The sequence below is a fragment of the Terrapene carolina genome, unplaced genomic scaffold (genome assembly GCF_002925995.2).
Source record: "Terrapene carolina triunguis isolate 2854851 unplaced genomic scaffold, T_m_triunguis-2.0 Scaffold629, whole genome shotgun sequence".
In the NCBI taxonomy this organism is placed as follows: domain Eukaryota; kingdom Metazoa; phylum Chordata; order Testudines; family Emydidae; genus Terrapene; species Terrapene triunguis.
The window spans coordinates 8697207-8719552 of record NW_020664980.1 but is presented as its reverse complement, the minus strand read 5'-3'; the positions used below and the strand labels follow the sequence as shown (position 1 = coordinate 8719552).

At 45.4% G+C, this 22346-nt stretch overlaps 1 protein-coding gene across 1 annotated transcript; it reads left to right on the top strand.

The window, feature by feature from the left end:
- Positions 1-8523: 8523 nt before the first annotated feature.
- Positions 8524-18867, top strand: PITX1 (paired like homeodomain 1). Its single transcript, XM_024205814.2, has 3 exons — positions 8524-9109; positions 12488-12693; positions 16929-18867. Exons 1-3 carry the CDS (start codon positions 8947-8949, stop codon positions 17475-17477), a joined length of 918 nt encoding a protein of 305 aa, XP_024061582.2. The 5' UTR covers positions 8524-8946; the 3' UTR covers positions 17478-18867.
- Positions 18868-22346: the final 3479 nt, after the last annotated feature.

The following is a 22346-nucleotide window of genomic DNA, read 5'->3' as shown; positions in this document are numbered from 1 at the left end:
TAGCTCTCTGTCTTGTAGCCCCGATCCTGCAGTCCTTTCCCCCGCAAAAAGCCACCTGGGAGTCAATCGGAGTTTTGTCTGAACAAGGAGTGGGTGCCGCTGCCTGCTAGTTAGAGCGTTAGCAAATATTTGGGCAATTGGTGATTTGCCGGGGAACAATCAGCTGTTTTGAAAACACTCGAAGCCTTTATCATTTCTTTTCTCTCTCTTTCTTCATGAGGTGTTTGAACTTAAAATGGCCAGCAGAGATTTATTTATCAAAGCCAACCCTCTTATGGCTAGAAGGGTAAAATAAAAGCATTTTTAACTGTTCTCGGTGTGTCTCTATTACCTGCAAAACTCCAAACTAGATGTTGTTCTATTTTTAACACCCTCAAAGCCTACCGGGTGGAGTTTGTTTCTTTGTTTTTAAATGCCACATTCCGGCCAACTAGGGTGATTTTTGTTTATTCCCGACATAATAGCTCCTGGAAACGGTGGTTTCTAATGAATCGTCTGACACAGCTGGCTCTGCAAAATACAACAGAATAATAAATCAGGACCCGACCCGCAATCTTACTGTGCTTGATGCGGGATATAAAGGGCTCTAGGAGTGGGGGGAACTCCAATGTTTGGAGTAAATTCATTTCCCTTTTAACCATTTTCTCCCTCTCTCTCTCTACTTCATGCACCGAACCAAATTCTATCCCACTTACTGCAAGGGAGGAAAGTAAGTGCGGAATGTCCCTACAGGACCTGCTCCGAAGTTCCTTGAAGTCAATAAAGATTCCCATGATCCTGGATCAGGCCCTTGGACGACAGGACCCGATTCTGCAGTCCTTACTCAGGCAATGCTCTCCAGTGAGTCCCCCATGAGTCCCTCCCTGCAGGCTCAGGCCCCAAAAGCCACCTGGCCCCACTTTCCTCTTTCACCATCAGTCTACCCCTCTTGTCCTGCTCAGCTATATAGATTTTCCACATCCAGCATCCCCCTGCCTTGGGACTCTCTTTTTCTTCCTCCATCCAGCTGCCTAACACCCTTTCTCTTCTTCCAAGAGAGTGGGAAACCCCCTCTTTGGGGCTCCCCTGGCTCCTTTTCGCTTAGTATGGAGCCTGCAGCTTTTCACTTGGCATTTAACAAATAATGATAATAAAGCTGCGCTCAACACCCTCCGCTCAGCTATTTTAGATACAACCTGCCACCAGCCACGCCCTCTGAAAGGCCTGCCATTGCCCTAAGTGGGGGGAGTTCACTGTAAAAGAGCGTGTGACGTCACACCCATGCCGTGTCAGGCGCTAGTGACGTCACACCTAGGGACGTCACACCCCAGCCTGCTCCCTTGCAGCCGCTTCTATATGCCAGATTCAGGGGTGGGGTGGGAGCGTGTTATCCCACCCTTTCTAAGTGCCTAGGCTGGTCAAACATGTCCCACACGTTTATCGATGCCTGGGTAGGGGAAGTCATTCCACTTTAGGAACCAGCGCTGAGAGCAGTCCTCTGCACAAGCACTGCAGGGAACCTTTCTAGTTTAATGCAGTGACGTCTGGGACAAAAGATTGGTGGCTATATCCACGGATGAGGGAGGGGGAATTGGAAGCAACATTGTTTTAAAATGGCCATAGATTGTTCAAACTATTGCCCTTCCCTCTTCGCCCCCCCCCCAAAAAAATCCCTCCTCTCCCTCCACTTCTTAATCTACTCCCTTCCAATTAAAGTGGCATTGGGACTTGGCGGCTGCATTTATAAAATAAAATTAAAAAAAAACAGGGGGCGAGTGTTGCTAGGCTGACATAATGTTAGCCTGCTGAAGCCAGTGTGTTTTACACTTTGAGGTTGGGAGATGCTAGCCAGGCTGCAGTTGTTTTTGTTGTTTAGTTTGGAAAATCTCGCAAAGCCACAAGCGTGGAGTATCAGCTGAGAAACGATCTGTTGAGATAATCAGTTAAAGTCATGGCATCCCTAAAATGGAAAAGGACGTGTAGCTTTTGACAGCTATAATGGAAGGGAAAGTGAGCCCTGGCACCATCTCTCCTGTGCATGGAAAATATGACATGCTGACACCGATCAATTTTATAGGCGCCAGCATTAAAACTGGAGGCGATCACCGGTTTCTGACACTTCTGCTGTATTGTATGGACTCGTGGTACAGTCGGATCTTTTTGTGCCACTCTTCGGGAGGTCCCGATAGCATTTCATTTAGACGTGCCGCCACACTAAAATCTCATGTAAAGGTGGTTAAAGGGGTGGGAGAGAAACTATCCCAATTTAGACAAAACAACAAAATTAAGTGCCTGCCCCTATAGATCTAACCGTGGGTCCCCTGCCCCAGGGGAATTCAAAGCAGGGCTCTGTGACACAGCCTCAGGGTCGCTTAAGGTTGGCATTGTTATCATTTAATTTCTTGCAGGTTTTGTTTTCAGTTTCCCAAGTTAGTGGATAGATGGAAAATCTGCAGCATTTTGTTTTAAAATACTATAGGGATCATTTACCCAATAGACTGGATCTGGGAATTATATACTGGCAAATGTACTAGTATGTATAGATCAGTGGAATCTATAGCTCGGTAGTCCATGTGTGTAAATAATGTATAAATCACTAAGAGACCATTTAGAAAACCAAAAGACCGACTCATTAATAGAGCAATAAACCACTTATAAATCAATCGATTCTATCATTCATTAATAAGCAATTTATAAATCAATATATTAATAAACCATGTATAAATCAACCGTTCAGGTCATTAATAGGTCGTTTATAAATCAATAAATGGGATCATTTGTGGCTCAGTTACATTTGTTAGACACAAGGGGTATTCTCCTACAGGATGGAAATTGAGGCAGTCTGAGGGCGCAGCCCCCCTAGCCTTCCCCAGGCCAGAGTCCCTCAGACGGCACTGGGGAGTTTTGCCTGAGTGAGGACTTCCGGTCTCACTCCGACATTAACAGATGGCTTGGGCAATAGAAGCCTCTAAGGGAACTGGAGCAAGACTTTTACTTGGGGAGCTGGTCCCGCAGGCAGAGCGCCCGTTGGCACCAACGGGAGCTTGCCCAGCAGCGGTCGTGTCGCCACTCAAGGAGCCTTTGCTGTGGGGCTCGATCCCGCAAGGTGCTAAACGCCAGCAAAGCACTTCAGCAGGTGCCGATCCTGGGTGACTTCCTCACGGACCGAGGAGAGGACTGCAGGTCACTCCTCGTTTCCATTGCGTCCCGGCGTTAATTACAATTCGAAATAAAGCCCCAAGGGTGGCGGGCGGCTTTGCTCTGCATTTGCGCTTTGCTTTGCGTTGGAAACCTAGGAGCGCCCCCGTTTGCCTTCGGTCTCAAATGCAAATAAACGGTGGCTGGCACAAAGCAGGCAAACGCCAGGCGAAGGGGCATTTCGGAAGACCCAGAGTGGACGCCCCTAACATCTGCTCCTCCGCCAGTTCCTGGGTCTGTGCTTGGTTCCTCCCTCCTGTTCCAGTCACTATAGACAATACAGCCCGTTCTAACCATACCGAGAGCCCACAGAGATCAGACCTGAACAAGGTAATTAAAAGGACCAAGGACATGACCCAGAGCTGCTTGAAATGAATGCAAAGACTCCCTTAGAGAAGGAATAAACTCCATTTTCTTTTGAGAGCAGAGGGGGTCATGCCCGGGCCCCTCTAGCCCAATTAACGTCTCTGGGAGCCCTGCTTGGCTAAGGAATACCGAGCCCAGCTCTGGCGCTCTAATAGCCATTTAGAGAAACATTAGCCATAGAGAACTCATTTTCTCAAGCCCAAAGCATAGCACCCCTGAGATCGAGCGCGATAATAAATACATATCCCCTACCCATGGGTAGGGGATATGTCCGATGCTGAGGGCAACGCTGTGCCTTTCCGTAGCGGAAGAAAGTTTGGGGAAGTTTTGAATCTAAAACACGCAACCTTTTAAAACTCTGTTATAAAAGGTAAAAGAAACCTTAGGGTAGGCATGTAAACAAAACCCCAACAACAAAAAACAATTTTAAAAATCCTCTAATTTTCATACCGCTTTAAGGGTCAGATTATATCAGCCCTCCTGTTCACACTTTCCTTTCAGAAGTTCCTGTGTAGTCTCGCATCACTACAGATTGGGACAGAGACAAAACGCTTCTGGTTCAGACCTGTGAGAGAACTCAGCAAAAGCGCCAGGAGATCCTGTGCTCATGGTTTGCTATTTGTCCAAACCTGTTTTGGGCTGCAAAGAAGGGAAACTATAAAGGAATTAAAAAAAAACAACAACATACTCCAGATCAGATCAAATTTTTGAGCTAGAAAGAGAAAATATATGAATCATTATCTCCCATTTCCATTATTCTTTTCAGAAGGACTCAATTCATTTTAAGTCAAGGAGGTGTATAAATCAAATACAAGATGCATTTTTAAAGGGTGTCCCTTTTAAATAACCTAAAAATCGCACGATTAGCCCTGTGTGCACATAATTCTTAAATGTATTTTAATTCAAACTTGACCGACTCTGGTATGAAATCGGTTTAAGAGCTTTGTACCTATAGATATAATTCATATGCAATTCAGAGAAGTTATCCACTGTCATTTTCAAGCTATCTGTTGCTGTGCTGAACTGCAAAAACAAACCCTCCCGGATCAAAACTGTTGCGAGAGAAGTTGTACCTGCTAAGCGTTTGGGGTATCCCTCATTCAGCTCCCCTTCCCGTTTTTAATGTTACATACTGACACTACATGGCTCTCTTGGGCCTGAGTGTCTCCTCCTCCAAATCCCCACTATAGCTTTTAAAAAGAAATACACTGGGCAAGCACAGAGAGAATGGTAGAGGAAGCCCAAAATAAATCTCAGGGAGGAAAAACTGAAGAATGGGAACATGCTTCCATCCCCCGTCCGTGAAACAGTTCAGAAAGTTCCTTTCCACATCTTTGCTTGATTTGAAAGCAAAATCGAGTGTCAGGATGGATCAGTTAAACTGAGCAGAGAAGATAAAGAGGAGACCGTTATTTTTCTAGAGAAAGAACCAGATCTGTGCCCTGGGTCCCTTGCCCCCTACCCCCTTCCCTAGTGAAGATCCCGTTTCCACGAGTTTGCTTTTTAAATCGTCCCCACTACCTGCCTGCCAGTGATTCACTGGCTGGCAAAGCAGGAGCCCTGGAAGGCTGTCATCTGGCACTTTGCGGCCAAAAAACCCTCCCCTGCCTATTACTAGACCTGCACTTTTCCAAGCGTGTCAAGCATGTGTACCCACAGTTCCAGGGTGAGTTCAGCGAAGTCAGCTAGAAAGGAAAAGGGAATAGGACCTTGGTATTACTTTGATGTAATATGGACAATACCGGAGGGGCCTTGCAGCTCTGCGGGGCAGGATGTTCCGCAGATCAGACGCGTCTGCCCCACGGGTGGGCTGGGGAAGATGACAGACCTGTGGAGTGCTAATAGACCGGGTTACTGCGCTGCGAACAGGTGCGGGCCCGGGGACCGGGCCCCATCCTGCATTCCGCGCACACCCAAAACTCCCCCGTGGGGTTAAGGGAGCAGTAATGCAGGATCGGGCCCAACGAGACGTTGCCACAAGTCCAGGCTCTCCCTTGTGCTTTCGAGGTGTCCTTCAGGAAAAGTGGCTTGCCGGGGTATTTTTCACTGGCCTGCTGGGGTATTTGGGAAGCTCCAAAGCAAGGGATTGATTGCCCCCACGGCAACACTGGGTTTCTTTAGTGTCTGAAATCACCATAAACATCCCCCTCCCCTATGCTGTAAAACAGCCCAAAGGTCACAGGCTGGGGAGTGGACGGAGGGAGCAAACTGATGCAAAAAAAAAAATGGTGCCTGCTGCGACCTAGATAATGAAATGCGCTTTGTCAAGAGGGCAGGCAATTCTGAGAATGCGCCGAACACATTGAACGGGGATGCCAAAGATCTGTTGGAGATTTTAAACATTTTTTTAAAGTTACAGTGAAACTGATATTTTTAATCAAAGGGTTTTTTAAAAAAAAAAATTTAAAAAAAGAGAGAGAGAAACCCCCACATTTGTTTACGCAGACACCGTGGCTTGTAACCAGGTGATTCACCTGCCCTGGTATCAGCCACGTGAAGCCCGGGTCCCTACTCATACGAAAAATAACTCTCGGTGCTGAACAGCATGAGACTAGTGTAGAAGTGGCGGCCACACCCTCAGAGGGCCGGTGGCTGGCGATTGACCTTGGGAGGCATTAGAAAGCTGACATTCACGAAGATACAACAGCACAGGCGCAGAGGACAATTGCGAAGCGGCCCTGCGTTTGGATGGCACTTCCAAACCTGATATTGACACTTGCTGGACAGGATCCTTCTCTTATTACATTTTTGGACACTGTTTTCTCCCTTTAAAAATTGCCCAGATCTCCAAGCCTGAAATCCATCCCTAGAACAACCAGCCACTTTCTATGGGTCACAGAGAGTTCACTGCCAAGGATAAAGTGCTGAAAGATGGGGAAATCAGTCTTGCCTCGAGGAAGGACTTTGCAGCAGTCCTCACTCAGGCAAAACTCCCATCGACTTCCAGACCCTGGGCTTTGGAGAGCCTGGACTCTCGTGGGCTTTGGAAAGGGACTGGAAAGGTCCACTGAGACGGAAGTGTTTTTCAAGAGTACTTTATGCTGTTCTTTCTTAAATCAAGGTTTGTCCCCCAAAAGGGGAGGTTAAATGCTCTTTCGAAAGGAAGAAAAGATGAGTGTGGAATTTATAAAGTTGAAGGAGTTATTATAGCCACATGAAGGGATTGTAAATACGCTGCAATAATGGAGTTTTCCAGAAAAGTAAAACAGGCCGTTTTATTGCAACACGAAGCAATGTTATATTTATTAGATTATAGTTAGGGAGCGATCAAACCACAACGAATCTATTAAACCTTCACTGGAAATAAAAACTTCGGTGGGAAAATAGTTTAGGGTTGTGTGTGCAGACTTGGTTTCCATCGGTAGGTTAGGGATTTAAATTCTCCCTGTGGATGCCTTAGATGGAAGGCTCATACACCGAGCATGGGGGGGGGGGGACAGTTGTTCCCCTTTTAAGAAACAGCCAGAAAAAGACAGAGAGAGACCCCAATGGGACTGGTTTGTGCCAACCCAGAGAGAGTGGGGCTGTTTAACTAGCTTTAGCAGGGGCTCCTAACAAGAAGGCCTCTGTGGGGGGGAAGTTCAGGGGGATCGGATTGTTTACTAGATCTGTAAACAACTCATTATTTAGTCACTAAAGTGACACCACACCCTCCTGCCAGAGATGTTAGGACCAACAGGCAGAGCCAGAGAACCCGAGACCTGCCTGTCTCCAGCCAAACGCATCGTGCAGCGCTTTAGTGAGGGCTGCTCAAAAATGGGTGCCAGGCTACTACGAGTCCATGTTATAAGCCCCAAAGCAAAGGGACTCGCTTCCTATTTGTAGCTTTCAAACCACAGGGCCATAGGAAATTCTCCACCACCCCGGAATCCGGAATTCACTCCTCGCCTGCTTTCCCAGCACCCCAGCCCGACCCGGGAGGCTGGGGATGAAACCTTAGGCGCTTGTGCTGTGTTTCTTGCACGCCAACAAATAGGAAACACGTTTGGGCCGCAGCCTGCTCTACCTGACGAGCCCCAAATCCAGGCGTGTAAATCAGAGGAGAAATCGGCCCTTGATTATTTCCGCTTCGAAGTGCGGAGGGAAAAACAACAACAACAAAAGCCAGTTAGCGCCCAATATTTATCCGCTGTCCCCGAGCTCTGCTGCCTGATTAACTCAAATCGAGGTCACATCTCTCAATCTCTGTACAAACCCTTGTGAAAGTGATAACACAGGCCACGGCGAGCCAGGGAGGTGGGCTGCCTCTTGCAGCACGAAAGGGGAGCGTACGAGGAAGGTTTCATTTTTGTTACCAAATATTCTTTGACTTCCTAGGAAATACCCCACCCCCCCAAGCAGATTTTCCCCCTTAAAACGTGCCTCAGAAACGTCCACAATAAAACTGCTTGTCCGCAGGCTTAAAAGTGTAGTCTCGCAGCGAAATGGGAACGCACGTTTATTTCTCCCAATAGATAAGCAAGTTGAAAGGAGCAACTTCTTCCTTGTGCTTAATTGTACAGCGAGTGTACCCAGCGGGAGTAACCATTCCCGTGCAAAATGCAATTCTGCGCCTGCCCTGCTTGGGGGAAGGGGGGGGGGAAGATGCCTAGATCTGCTTTGCAGAAGACTGGAAAGAATTTGATCTATTTAGATTAGTCTCTGAAATGTGTTTTTTAAATATTTGGGGCTTAACAGATCGCGTAGATGGTCAAAGAGCTAATGCTGCGCGCGGAATAAATCACTGGCTTTGGGGGAAAGTTTGGGGAGGGGGGGGGGCGCTGATTGGTTTAGGGCTTGCGATGGTAAGAGCCAGCGCGGGGACAAAAAGACGTTTCTTCCTCCAGCAAGAGGAGCAGAGAGGGCAAGAGACCAACGAGGCTCCTAACAGTGGAGAGACACTCCGCCGGGATCCCGGGGCAGAGGGAGAGCGCTGTGGCTTTAAGAAACGTGCAGCTAGTATTCCAGGGCGCCTTAGAGACAGCTCACATCTATGGGGAGTTTGCAGGAGGTTCTTCCAACTCGATTAGGCTGAGTGAGCGCTAGATGGGGTGATATATTAGCGAGACTGGGAGGTTTTAACCTTAAGTGGGAGGAGCTCGCTTTAACTACAGGCATTTGTTCTAGGGCAGGTCGCTTTAATCTCTTTAGTTTGAAACTATCCAACTCGCAACCCGCATTTTTCTACCAGGGATCTTTACCACTTTCATGCATACGCGGTTGGACCGGTGCAGCTATTGCAAAGCAAAGACAATCGGGCTTCTAGGCATTTCTCAAAGCTCTTCTTCTGACTCTTTGAAAATAACAATAAAGTAAAGCAATCCATAACTAGTACTAAGTGGATTTTCAGACCTTGATATATATATATATATATATTGTGGAATAAACACCTGCATAAACCAAAATCAACCCAGCCTCCTTGCCATGGATTCCTTTAAAGGTGGGATGAATTTGGAAAGACTGCCAGAGAGTTTAAGACCCCAGCCTTCCCATGACATGGCTTCCAGCTTCCATTTGCAAAGATCTTCTGAATCCAGAGATCCGATGGAGAATTCAGCCAGTGAATCGTCAGATACAGAAATCCCAGGTAAAAGCCTTTCACTTCCTCTTCTTCCTTCCTTCCTTTCTTTCTTTCCCTGCTTGATTAATTCTAATGCTCGCTGCACAAGAGACTGTCCTTCCCAGGCGGGATGCACCAGAGAGATTGAAATGCCAGGTGGTGGTGGTGGGTGGGTGGGTGTAATCCCTAGAATTAATTAGAGCCAAACCGGGAAGGTGGATGGGGGCGACCACAGATACCGAACTGACCCTCTTCCATGCCCCGGCTCTGACAGTCTAGGGAATGGAAGAATATTGCTACCAACTTCAAGCTGAGAAGCAGGGGTTTTTTTTTTACAGATATTAATTTATCAGGGGGGTTACCACGGGGAGTGCGGTTTTGCAGAATATTTCTGAAATAATGTCAGCTCTGCCGGGGTTTATTTTCCAGCTCTGGCTGTACAGACATGTAAAAGGATCTCTCCGTCAGAGGAGGGGGGGAAACTGCAAAGCATTAGGAGGGGGGATGAGGAGGGGACTGGAGAGAGACCAGGCAGCTCAGATTTATTATTATATGGGGTAAGCGTTACAAAGCCTAATTTTTAATTTTATGTATAGATGGGGAATAATCCATTGCATTTTACAAGAACTGAGTTGGATCTAAACAGGAGTCGTTTGGTCTCCGCTTTTATATCCGCCTGTTGAACATGTGCAATTATTGTAGGGAAAGCTGTGGTTTCCTAGTTTGTATTTAATTAAAACAGTAGTCGTCCCTCTAATGACAAGAAACACCGTATAAAGGAAGCAAAAAGGCCTGGAAAATATGGACTACGGAAAACAGCGCGTGGTTCCTTCTTCAAAATTTCCCTGCATAGAGGGTAGTTGTTTTTTTTTTAATTGATGGTTATTTTAAATTTAAACGGGTCTTGTGCCTGCAACCAAAACAAATCCGAATGCTGACATGGCAGCAAACATGTTCGTTTCTGCCTCCAAATCTGATTTGAAAACAAGGCTTTGAGTGTAGTCTGGAGAGGGGGGTGCTTAGAGGTGTGTGGGTTCCCCCCCCTCTTGAAATACTGTAGGGGATAATTGCTCCATTTTGCTCTACCCCTAAAAGCTGACCCATACATTCGAAGGAAACTAAATAGCAGGTTCCATTTAGTCTTAAGAGAATTCACAAAATACCTTTCACTTTTGAATGGAAAAGTGTGCTAATGCCAATTAAGACTAATGTGTGTTATTATGATTTGAAATGGTATCACCGCCTTATGACCAGACAGCATTTTTCATGGAAATCATAGGAGGGATAAATCAAATGCAAAGATTGCAATCACTTTGATGGATGGTTTCTTTGAGGACACTGATTTTTCCTTACTTGTTTGCTCTCCTGCCTGCACGAGAAGCGGCCCCAGACACCGAGGGGTGGAAAAAACTGTCTGCCAGAAAGATTTGTGTGTTCAAAAATGAAATCATTTTTACATGCAGCCTTTACAGTTAGGTCATGTAGACTCGGTTCGCAGAGACACACATTTACAGCAGCCGCGAATTTTTGGGAACACAATTAGTTGCAAAGGCAGCGAGGGAGGGGGAAATTGACTGGCCACCAAGGATATTTAAATGGGGTTTCTGTTCGAGGCCTTGTTTGCTCTGCAAACCACTTACTGGAAATAGTGGCCATCCGGGCTGCAATAAGCCCATTTACCACCCTTGGGTTTCCATTTAACCGTTTGAGGTCCTGCATTTTTATTCCAAGAGTTCCCAGGGAAGCCTAGGTTCAGAGTCTTTTCAAGTATGAGGAATCAATTGTTTTGCAAGGATTATTGTTAATTCATTTTAAAATATTATTATTAGCAGGCTCTGAAAGGAAGTCTCGATTTCAATACGTTAGCATTATCTTTACATTCCTCCTACCTTTATGATGAACAACACCGCAGAATAGTCTCATGATTTAGCTATCCCTCCATGTGAATTCCTCTCAAAAAGACCCTCCAAAATCAAGTCAAACTCATGTGTATGAGTACAAAGGGATGCGTTTGAATATACACGTGTGTGTATTTCTCTCTCTCTAATTTTGATTTAGTTATTGTGTGTAATATAGATTAGTATTACATTTGTATATATATGTATATTATACACTAATATTTGTATGTATATATATTAAAATAAATACATCAAAATTAGAGAGAGAGCGCGAGAGAGAAACAACATACACGTGTGGCATATATGCACGCAGTTATTTAAAGTAATGTGTGGCTATTGTGAAAATAAATAGATCAAAATTGTACACTGACATACATATGTATTATACATATTATATATCTATGTATATACATCTACAGACGTGTTTTATAGATATATGTAGGGAGGGAGATTTTATCTCTATACATTAATAAAATTATTAGTATATTTTATTGGTATAGTTTAAATCCTTACATTGGCATACATATGTATTAAACATATTATATATCTATGTATATACATCTACAGAAGTGTTTTATAGATATATGCAGGGAGGGAGATTTTATCTCGACACATTTATAATTTAAATCCGTTCAAATAATGTATCGAATTCCTCATTCCATGTGTGTAAATCCAAAAATGTATTCAAAAATATAAAAAGATCAGCGCGTTTCCCCCTTGATTTTAGGTAGATTTTCTATTTTTCCCTAGTTATATCAAGCGATTGTGTTGAATTCCTTCTACAAATTTGGACAAACACAATTCACCAAAGGGGAATGTTGCAGACAGCTACCAGCGTTTCTTACCTTTTACTCGATTTTTGGATAAAGCCTTTAATGGATCATTCTCTGCTTAAATAAATTCTAATATTCCCGAGGGGAAGGAGAGTTCACCTTTTCGATTTATTCATGTTTTATTTTACACACTCTGACGTTTTCGGAGATTAATACGGTGGGGAAATGACCATATACAACAATAATGCACTCGAGCAGAAGTTTCTCTTTAGAGAGAGAGAGAGAAAAAAAAACACCCACAAAGCAGAGAAACGATTTTTAAATAGATTTATTACTAATTATTATTATTTTGCCAAGAAGCTTCCAATCTAAAAGCCGAGCCAATTAGAAATAAGTTTCTTCCCCTCTGTAAGTTTCAGAGCCCCCTGGATAAAAGGACAGGCCTAGAGGAGAGGATAACTGAAAACTCTATTGGTTGGGAAATAAATTTCAGGGGGACATTTTTTCAGGAAACCTTTCTGAATCACGCGGCGCTGGTTGAAACAGAAAACGCGCCGGGCCTGTGGTAGGAAACAGCCTTGTACGGCAGAGGCACGTATGAAGGAGATTTTTAAAAAGAGGATTTTGTTTTGTACCTTCTCCAAATGGCTGGGGGAGGAGGGAGATCTAGGGGCCAGGAGGCCAAGTCCGTGTGTGTCACCGCTCGGGTCTCGGTGCCTTGTTGTTTTTAACAGAAAAAGACCGGAGCGGCGAACAGAAGAGCGAAGATGGAAACCCTGACGATCCGGCGAAGAAGAAGAAACAGAGGCGGCAAAGAACTCATTTCACCAGCCAGCAGTTGCAGGAGTTGGAAGCCACTTTCCAGAGGAACCGCTACCCGGACATGAGCATGAGAGAGGAGATCGCTGTGTGGACCAATCTCACCGAGCCCAGAGTCAGGGTAAGGGGGGGCCCAGCCACACTAGGGGCAACCGGCGATTCATTTCTGAGCAATCCAGAGACATCAGCCTTGTCCTTGTAGGGCCCGATCCAGCGCCCACTGGCTGGGGCTCCGGCCCGCAGTCTTTTCTGAAGTTGAAAAACTTCCAGTTATTTGGTAGGATGCATCGCAAGCGAAAATACAAACTTATCAAGGTGAACAGGCGCCTGGCGGTGAGGAGTGAAAGGGAAAAATTACTTTGTTAACAGCTGCTAGCTGGTTGGCCTTTTAAAACTGATTGTAGCGTAACATCATCTGTCAATTTCATTTTCATTGCCAATACTTACCCAGGACGTACTGTGCTCCTTAGATAATACCTGGGTATAATTATATTATGGAACATACCCCATACATATGGGAGGCACGCAATACATAGAGAATCCCTAATATATGAACACCCAGGCCTTCATTTCGTTTGGTCAACTTTCATTGGCGTCAGGGAGAGAAGGAAATCTTTGGCTGAGAGGACCTGATGTCTTGCAGGCAGCAACACCAGGCAAGCAGTTGTCAGAAGCTCGGGAAAGTTGCCGTCTCCTTTAAACCCGGTCTTTCCTTTCCAAGATTTCCCCATTCTTAAGATTCGGGATCTCTCGGGAGAGCATAGAGAAATCAAAGGCAACAGCGGGTCACAGAGGGACTTCATCTAAAGCTCAGCTGGGAAAGTGTGCCGTAATAACTCGGAGAAGACAGCTAGGCTGAGGCAGGGAGAAGGGATTAGAAGGTAAAGGATGCCACCAGGAATCAACAGCTGAATGCAGGAAACTCCGCTAGTGTAACTGACCAGGGAAAGGCTCTAGGATCCTCGCGCACGTTGTTTTTTTTTAAATTAACCCCGTTTTAAGGAGCATACATAATATACAACTCCAATAATACGGAGAGCCAGAGAGAAAGCTCCGCCACCATTTCAGAGAAGCCCATTTTTAAACCCCCCCCTGTGTCTGGAAAGGGCAGAATCTAGCCCATAAAAGCCATCTTGCTGGATTTACTGTTCTCTCCTGGATTAATTAAAGACAGTAATTTAACTCTAAACAGGGAATATTTTTGCAATTCTCTTCCCCTGATTGGGAGAGTGAGGGACAGAGACATCCTCCTAACACACGTTATGAAGTCGGATCTTTTCAGGGGGTCGGTATTTTTAATGTAAACAATCAATGGTTAGCATTGCCAGCAGATCCGGAGAGGAGCTGCCGCAGAGGCCAATGGCTCAACCCCAAGGCACGTCTGTTCCCCCCATGTAAAGGAGACTCACGTGGGTGTCCCAGGTACAGGGTTTAACTGGGGGTATTCCTGTCCCTACAAGCCTCACTAGGGGCTAGATTAGACAGGGTTTTGAATGGATAAATTCCATTAAAACGGAGGAATAGTCCAGCATAGAAATACAGGCAAGTTTATACTCTCCTGGACCCAGTCAGCAAAGTGACAAGGAAACATATGGCGTCTGCTGATAAAATATATACAATAAGTGATGCGATTCAAACATGATGCTATCTCACAGAGTGACGGGAAGGCGGTTAAAAGAATCTGCTTCGCACCGCGGAGCAGATGTCTGTATACTATATAGAACATCTCTCTAATGGAAAGTGACTACTGTACATCACTAGGGAGTGTGTAACGGCCCCATTCGGAGCAATGTACACACCCAAGCATATAGCAAATGTTCCTCTACACAATTAAACTTCTATGATGAGGCAGATAAGTTATTTGTACTAGTAAACTGTACAAACTGTCAATAGACAAACGAAAGGACAAGGGTCTGGGCTAGATTAAACTCCAAAGTCAATAACCATTGTAGACACACATACTTGTAGGACTGAGCTGTCCCTGCTTTATAGGTCTCTAGCCAATGCGACTTCAGAATATCTAGTTAGGTCGTTTATTTATTTATTTTTAATATATTAACTTGTTGCAATCAAATGTCAAATCAGAACGGCTCCTTCTGGGATTCGGATTTTATTGATTCGGATGGTTCGTTTGTGCTGGGTTGGTCTGTGTGTTGCTCTTTTTGTTTGGGGGTATTTTTCCTCCCGCCTCCAATTTGTTTTTCATCCCGGGATATTATCCCGGTTTGTTTCGAGAGCGGATTTGCTGACCGGGTTATACTCCGCTCTGGGCAGGGGTATTAGTGTCTGCTGTGTATTGCTTACTCACGGTGTCCTGTCTACACAGTCCCTCACCAATTGCAGACCCACAGTGTGACACAATACACCATAAAATGAAAGGCATACACAATCCTGCATCTTGGAAAGTCCTTAAAGGGGGTCTGGATTTTCCAGCACTGAAATACGCTTTACACGTTCGTAGCACGATAGGGCCCCAAGGCGGAGGGGGGGCGGTTTGAACTGAGACCTTAGCAAGAAAGCAACTAGTAGGTTGGGACGGGGGAATTAAACCGTTCTCTGGAAATTCACCAGCACAGCGAATAATAAATAAAGGAGAAAATGGAGGTAGATTTAACCAAGTCACTTCACTTCTGGGTCTCAGGGCCTGGTAACAAATCAAACCCCTACAGTTCAGAAAAGCCACTTTTGTCTAGATGAGTAACCGGTTAGCTGACCAAATGAGACTATCTGTAAGGTTAGCTCTTAAGGCTTTTCAGGGCTAAATATTCGCTGGATTTGAAAGCATTGTATTAACTGCAGTTTTCGTTAAAAAAAAAAAAACCACCACAACTCAAGGACTAAAATGTGCATTTATGTTGCTGGAATATTTCAGGAAGCAAATAAAACTAATATGAGTTGCCATTAACTGCATCTCTTTCTCCCCTCTGTATGGGGAGATGTTTTGGTTTGATGTTCTGAGATTGCAGTTTTGCAAACCCAACTTTCATTTGCTACGAGGGCCTTCCTTTAAAATGTCTAGAAGCCATAATTAAAACGATTACCCCTCGTTTTCAGGAAATTCCTGTCTGGAAGCACCTTCTGAGGAGTGAATTACAGGTTTTGAACATTCTGGCTTTCGTTTCCTCTTCATATTTATACGGGATTTTTTTTTTTCAAATAGACCCCGCGATCCTTGTTATCGCTATTTAAAACTAAAGCCCTGCCATTAAAAACGCTGGGAGGACAGGCTCAAAGAGCAGAGCCTCACCGCCACAAGAGTCACCTACTTTAGAGGGGGGGTTAAAATCCGCGGCGTTGGGGTTAGTGGGGATTTTGCAAGCGCTGCCGTGGGGAATGTCTCTTGAGGGGCCTGATCCAAACCTCAGTGGCTCTAACGGCCCTATCTTTATCAAAGAGTTAAGGAGACGACAGTTCACCGGCTGATCTCACCCAGCAAGGCAGGAAGAGGATTTTTTCCCCAACCTGGCCAGCCCGATCTTTGGAGGGCATTATCCCATCAAATCTGCACGCCCCCCAACCCCCCACCCCACCCCAACAGGACCCTGCAGTAAAGTTTGCCACGCAATGCTGGAGCGCTGCTTTGGTCTGAGTTAGCTCCGGCTTTTCCTGCTCTCTGGGCAATGCATTGGGTTGGGTGCCGGGGGTCTCCAGCACTGCCCTCGAGATAAAGCCTGGATGAGGTTTGGGCCTCAAACACCCATGAGCGCCCCTCGCTCCTCCGTTCCCGACTCAGGGCTGTACATTCTCATTAGACATAAAGGCCCAGGCTGCCTCCACCCAAAGGGCGAGGCCTTTTTTTTAAAAAAAAAAACCTAAACACACTAATCCAATCCCCATTTTATGATCTGTAACAGAGGACTTTTATTGTCCGGCTTTAGCATTCGGAAACACCGCCGAGCCGGGCTAGCCGGCACTAATCAGAACAGGGCCGGGGCGAGGCGCTGCAGCCTGGCCAATTAATGCTCTCTGTAAAGAAGCGCAGCGACAAGCAGGGGTAAATTAAAAGCAGAGCGAGGCGCTGCGCACACATCCAGAGCCGCGGCGTGGGGCTGGGCTGGGGAGGTGACTCCTCTCTCTGGGCCAGGGGGAACAAGCCATGGGATTTAGGGAGAGGACAGCAGGGCAGGCTGGGGCAGCGGGCAGGAGAAGCAACACCCAGGGCAGGGAGGGTGAGCCAGGGACTGTCCACTGCAAATCTTTGGCTTTTCCTCTGCAAATCCTCCCTGGTGTGGGGAGCTGAAGCCGCTCCTGGCGGAGGCTCTGAGAATCCAAACCGGAGCTACCCCCTGGGCTGCGTTCCCCGGGTCCCTGCAGGAGCCTCCCGCACTTACCCTTTACTCTGACCTTCCCCCCTAGGTCTGGTTCAAAAACCGCCGAGCCAAGTGGAGAAAGCGGGAGCGCAACCAGCAGATGGACCTGTGCAAGAACGGCTACGTGCCCCAGTTCAGCGGCCTCATGCAGCCCTACGATGACATGTACCCCGGCTACCCCTACAACAACTGGGCCACCAAGAGCCTGACCCCGGCGCCGCTCTCCACCAAGAGCTTCACCTTCTTCAACTCCATGAGCCCCCTGTCCTCGCAGTCCATGTTCTCCGCCCCCAGCACCATCTCCTCCATGAGCATGCCCTCCAGCATGGGCCACTCGGCCGTGCCCGGCATGGCCAACGCCAACCTCAACAACATCAACAACCTCAGCAACATCAGCGGCTCCTCCCTCAACTCTGCCATGTCCTCCCCCGCCTGCCCCTACGGGCCGCCGGGCTCGCCCTACAGCGTGTACAGAGACACTTGCAACTCCAGCTTGGCCAGTCTCAGACTGAAATCCAAGCAGCACTCCACTTTCGGGTACAGCAGTTTGCAAAGCCCAGGATCTAGTCTAAACGCCTGCCAGTATAACAGCTGACGGACTAACAAGGGCCCAAGCAGCGTGAGAGAGGAAGCTCTGGGGGCTTGGTAACAAACCAAACAAACACGGACCAGAAATCTTTTGCAAGAGACGCCAAAATCTAATACACGGATGAGTTGCAATTTTCCTCTGGATTATGCGGGTTGTATGTGTTTACTTGAACTTGCACAGGAGTTTCTAAAGCGTCCACTTTATTATAGAGCTGAAGAGTGGAAGGGGAAGCCGGGGGTGGATGGATGGTGGTAAAGGTTGGGGCTGTGCTGCCCAGTTTGTGGTAGGGGAAGAGGTTTGGTTAATGTTTACCACTGACAACAAAAAAAAGTTACGTGCAGAATAAATTCTGCGGGAATATGGTTAAAATATTAGGTATGAAACTATTAAAAAAAAACTTAAAGACAAGGTTCAACCACTTAAATAAGGTTCTATTTATATCTGCCGTTACATTGTGCCAGATCATTGTGCTTGGCCGTTGAATAAAATGTTTTTAAAATGCATGATTCTTGATGTTTTTTCTTTAGTTGAAAGCTACGATCCAGTCATTCCTAGGACTAAGCAAGCTACAGGTTCCTACCTCTCTAGCCTTTCCAAAGGACTGCAGTATCGCCTTTTCTGAGAAGAGCACAAAAAAGAAACTGGGCAGCCTTTTCTCCATCCAAAATCTTAGCCTGATAATGAAATTATCAGTCATCTTTACTTAAAAAGTGTTTTTCTAAAAAAAAAAAAAAAAAATTCTAGAGAGTCTAGAAAAAAAACACTAAGGACAAAAAATGGACTGTCATTAAGTGAATCCTGATACTGCATCTCTACTAAAGACACGGAGCGAGTCTCGAATGATGAAAGGTTGCTTAGCAATTCTGAAAAGTTACTTGTTTTTCTAGATGTGAAGGAAGAACAAGGAACCAAAAATAATCTTAAGGTGTTATGATGTAAATGTAGATGCTTGTTGGCAAAAAAAAATGGAAATGATAAATATGATCTTTTAAATATTAATACGCATACAAAACGCATATGAAGTTTAATTGCAGGCATATTTGTTGCTTATTTTTGTCGATACTTATTACCTGTAGATGACAAAGAAACATAATATAAAATGCACAAGGTATGTCCTTTCCCAGTGTATTTCACATCTGTGGTAAACGTAACGCTGGATGTTTCAATAATGCTGTTGTGGATAAGGATGCAGTATATATTGTTTTATAAGTTATGTTTTGTGATTTTTTTTTTCAAAATTAAAAGCATGGGAATAAAAAACAAACTCTAGCAATGCTTTTAATGTTCTTTTCTGGCTATATTTATGATATATCTCAACTTATAATAATAATAAAAAACCTTATAGTTTATTCGAAATTCAACATCCAACATTACCATTCCGGGGAGTTGGCTTTTATTAAGAATCATTAAATTTTCGAGAAATGTAAACCGCATTTGTTTGGCTTATTTGTTTGAAGTGCAATAGACTATGCAGATATTTAACATACATACCGTTGGCCCTCTTAGAAAGATAAGATTTAAGGGCCCGATTAATTACTCGATGGGGGAGGGGAATCAGTCATTAAAGTTAATCTATTATTAAAGTTTCATTCTTTTTGGAAGGGGGAAAAGTTCACAACTAAGGTCCGGTAATCCTGATTGGCAGCTCCATCCACTGGAGATCCTCCCACTTCTAATTTTCTGACACACTTTACCACTACCAGTTCAATGACACAACAGCCTTTATACATCCGGCTTTCCTAATTGCATGGCTTTATGCTTTGAATAACATTTTTGTTTGTTTATTTATTTATCATCGTTTTTTCCCCCAAAAAACGACTTTACAAGAGCTAATCTTTGCATCCAAAAATACTCCCGTTATGTGTTAAAAGTTTGGAATCAAATCATTGTGTGTGTTGTTTTGCATGTCCTAACGCTTACGTTTTTTCATAGCTCTTCTATATTATCCAAACGGTTTCGACCCAATATTTTGTATTTCAAGATTGCAAACACAGTCATGTCAAACCAAGGACATTCATATTTTGAGTTTTTGTATCAAGTTTGTTGAAAATTATATGATTCCATCAGCTGATCAATAAATTATCTGCTATGAAAGTAGGCTCCAGCATGCAGTCACACTCATGTAAGCTGTTTTAGAGGGGTCAGGCACAGCATTTTTCCCTTGTAAATTTTTATCCACAAAATCCAAACGTGTTAAACTAAATCGATTGTAGAAATTAAGGTCTATGAAAACGTTTGCACACATGTTTACTCCATGCTGCTTCCAGCAGCCCTGGTGGCAACTGAACATAATATACCTATAGACAAATGTAAGATCATTAAAACGAGTCCTAAAGTGTTTGTAAAACTGCAGAGTGTTGATTTTTTTTTACAGGACAGCCCACATCCGCGTTTGGTTACGACTGATTAAAACGAAGGTATCTATTATCCAGATCTAGCTAGCTAACCAGGGGTAGGAATATCTTGCAATTAGAGCTGGTCAGAAAACGAGGAGTATTTCCCGTGGGCGGAAAAAACCTCCTAACATTCGAGGGGAAATTCCTCGAGAAAAAAAAAGTCGAAATTTGACATTTTCGAAAAATAAAAATAAACTCGACCGGCTGGAATTGCTACATTTATACCCGTCGCTCCGTTGCCTGTCTCGAGCATTCATCCCCTCTGACCCAGTCCCTCTTCCAGAGGGCTGCAGAGTTCTCTCTCCTGATCCCACACCGAATTGTGAGCAAAGGTGATTTCTCCCCTTGGGTTTCATCCTGCTCCCATTGGTGTCAATGGCGATCGACGCCCCTTGCGGGACAGGATCCAACTCTCAGCTAGAGCCAACGGGAGGCTTTCCATGGACTGCAGGGTCAGGCCCATAGCCACGGTGTTGGCGCTTATTGATGCCCGCAGCGTTTCTGTCTCAGGCACCACGAAAGCCCCAAGCCCCGCTGGATCCAGGCCCCCACGCCTCCTCCAGCTGCGGGGTGAAATGGATACCTAGCGCTGGGTCCCAGCGGCTTGGAGCCCCCTGGTCTGCCTCCCCTTCTGCTGGCCAAGCGCAGGCTGCTTTAACAAGCAGCGCTTGCTGGGCTTGCACAGCCAGGGACGAGAAGAGGGGCGAGGGCTGCTCGCCCGTCCGCAGATGTGTGTCCCACCTGTGTCAAACCCCTTTGGCAGCCCTCTCCAAAGCGCCGGGCTGGCTAGCGATCCTCCTGCCCATTAGACTCAGGTGTCCCTGGAAAGAATCGGGAACCTCCTTCCAAAGTGCCGAGCTAGGATTGAAGGTCCGATTTCTTTCCTCATTTTTAAACCACTTTTCTTCCCACTCTGAATTTAATATCTCCGCAAGCGCAACTCCTGAAGGGTTCCCAATGCTCCCTTTCACGGGCTATTCATTGGCACGAAACGGTAACACTAAATAATACGACTGGGTGGTCATATCATTTCATCCTGCACTCACCTTGCACTGGATATAAACGACAATAGCGTAAAGAAGTGAGTTGAAGGGATACTGGCAGATTGAAAATCATGGCTGAAATACTGGCCCCGTTGAGATCAATGGACGTTTTGCCATTGGCCAGGATTTCACCCCAGATGTTAGTGCAATCCTGCATTGCTAATGCCTTCCTACGTTATTGCGGAAAGGATATTTCACTTCCATTTACCCTCTTGCTCTTCACTCGGTGCCCAGAATGAAGACTTGTCGGTTTTCATTTTTGTTTATAGTCAATTTCAGGTTCCTGGTTCTCATGCATGATCACCGCGGTGCAAACACTGCAGGGAAGTATTTCAATCCCAAACTTTTCATGGGTTTGTTCTTTAGGGTAATATTTGATTATTTTAAGTTTTGTGAAGATTTTTTTTTAATTGTTCTTGTGCACACAGTTGGGGCCTGTAGGACAGGGCTGAGAGCATCTAATTAAATTCAGAAAAGGTGAGAGGCTCCTCTGCTACTAATGACGATGATGTAGCTATTCATATATAAGCATCAGTGTCCTTCCTAATGCAAGGTTTTTTTAAGTCAAATGTTTCTTTAACATGATTTTTCAAAGTCAATTTTCTTGTATCCAAGCACAGCGCCCTGTTGTTACCATCTCAGACACAGCAACCACTATATCGCTCAGCCAAATCCTGAGGCTGTTTTAAATTTTTGTAAAGGGCTTGTAAACCCCAATAAATTGCATAAACCAGCTGTGCACCAGGGATAGATTCTGTCTATCCACTTATGTTTTGGCACTGCACTCATCACCATGGGGCCTGAGTGGCTCAGTCTTTGGAAGGCAACACTGGACCAGGGCTCAAAGGAAAGGGGCGAGACCTTCACCCACCCTCCAGTTGAGAGGCACAGAACTGCTGGGGGAAGGGGGCAAATTAATGGAAACTTCCAACTCTTTCTCTCAAAGCTGCTGGGAAGCTTGGGGCTGCAGGAAGCTCTGACTCCCACCAGGGAGGAGAGATGGGTCGTGCTTAGTCACATCTGGTTTTGTACCCAAAAAGGGGTGTAGGAATGGAATCGCTGGGCATATCACTCCTCTCTCTTCCTCCTCAGAATAATGAGCTATAATCTCAGCTCCCTGGCTCCCGCCATCTCTATTTCAGCTGATTGAGCAGCACGACCCATTCATGTTCCAGGAAAAAGAGACACCCCTCCCCGCCCCAAAAAAAACCCTCAGCAGAGAAGGGGCGGGGTAAAGGATATTTCCCCACCATCAAACCCTAAACTTTTACTCTTTATGTCTCTGTAACAAGGCACACTCCATCCCCAGTCGCAGATTCCTCAGAAACCTCTCAGACTCTGTCAGTAGGTGGCAACTTCATGTGAATGTAGTTATATTCCCATGATCAACACCAATACAGTCTCATGAAGAAAAGTATTTTACAGTGTCTCCTGCC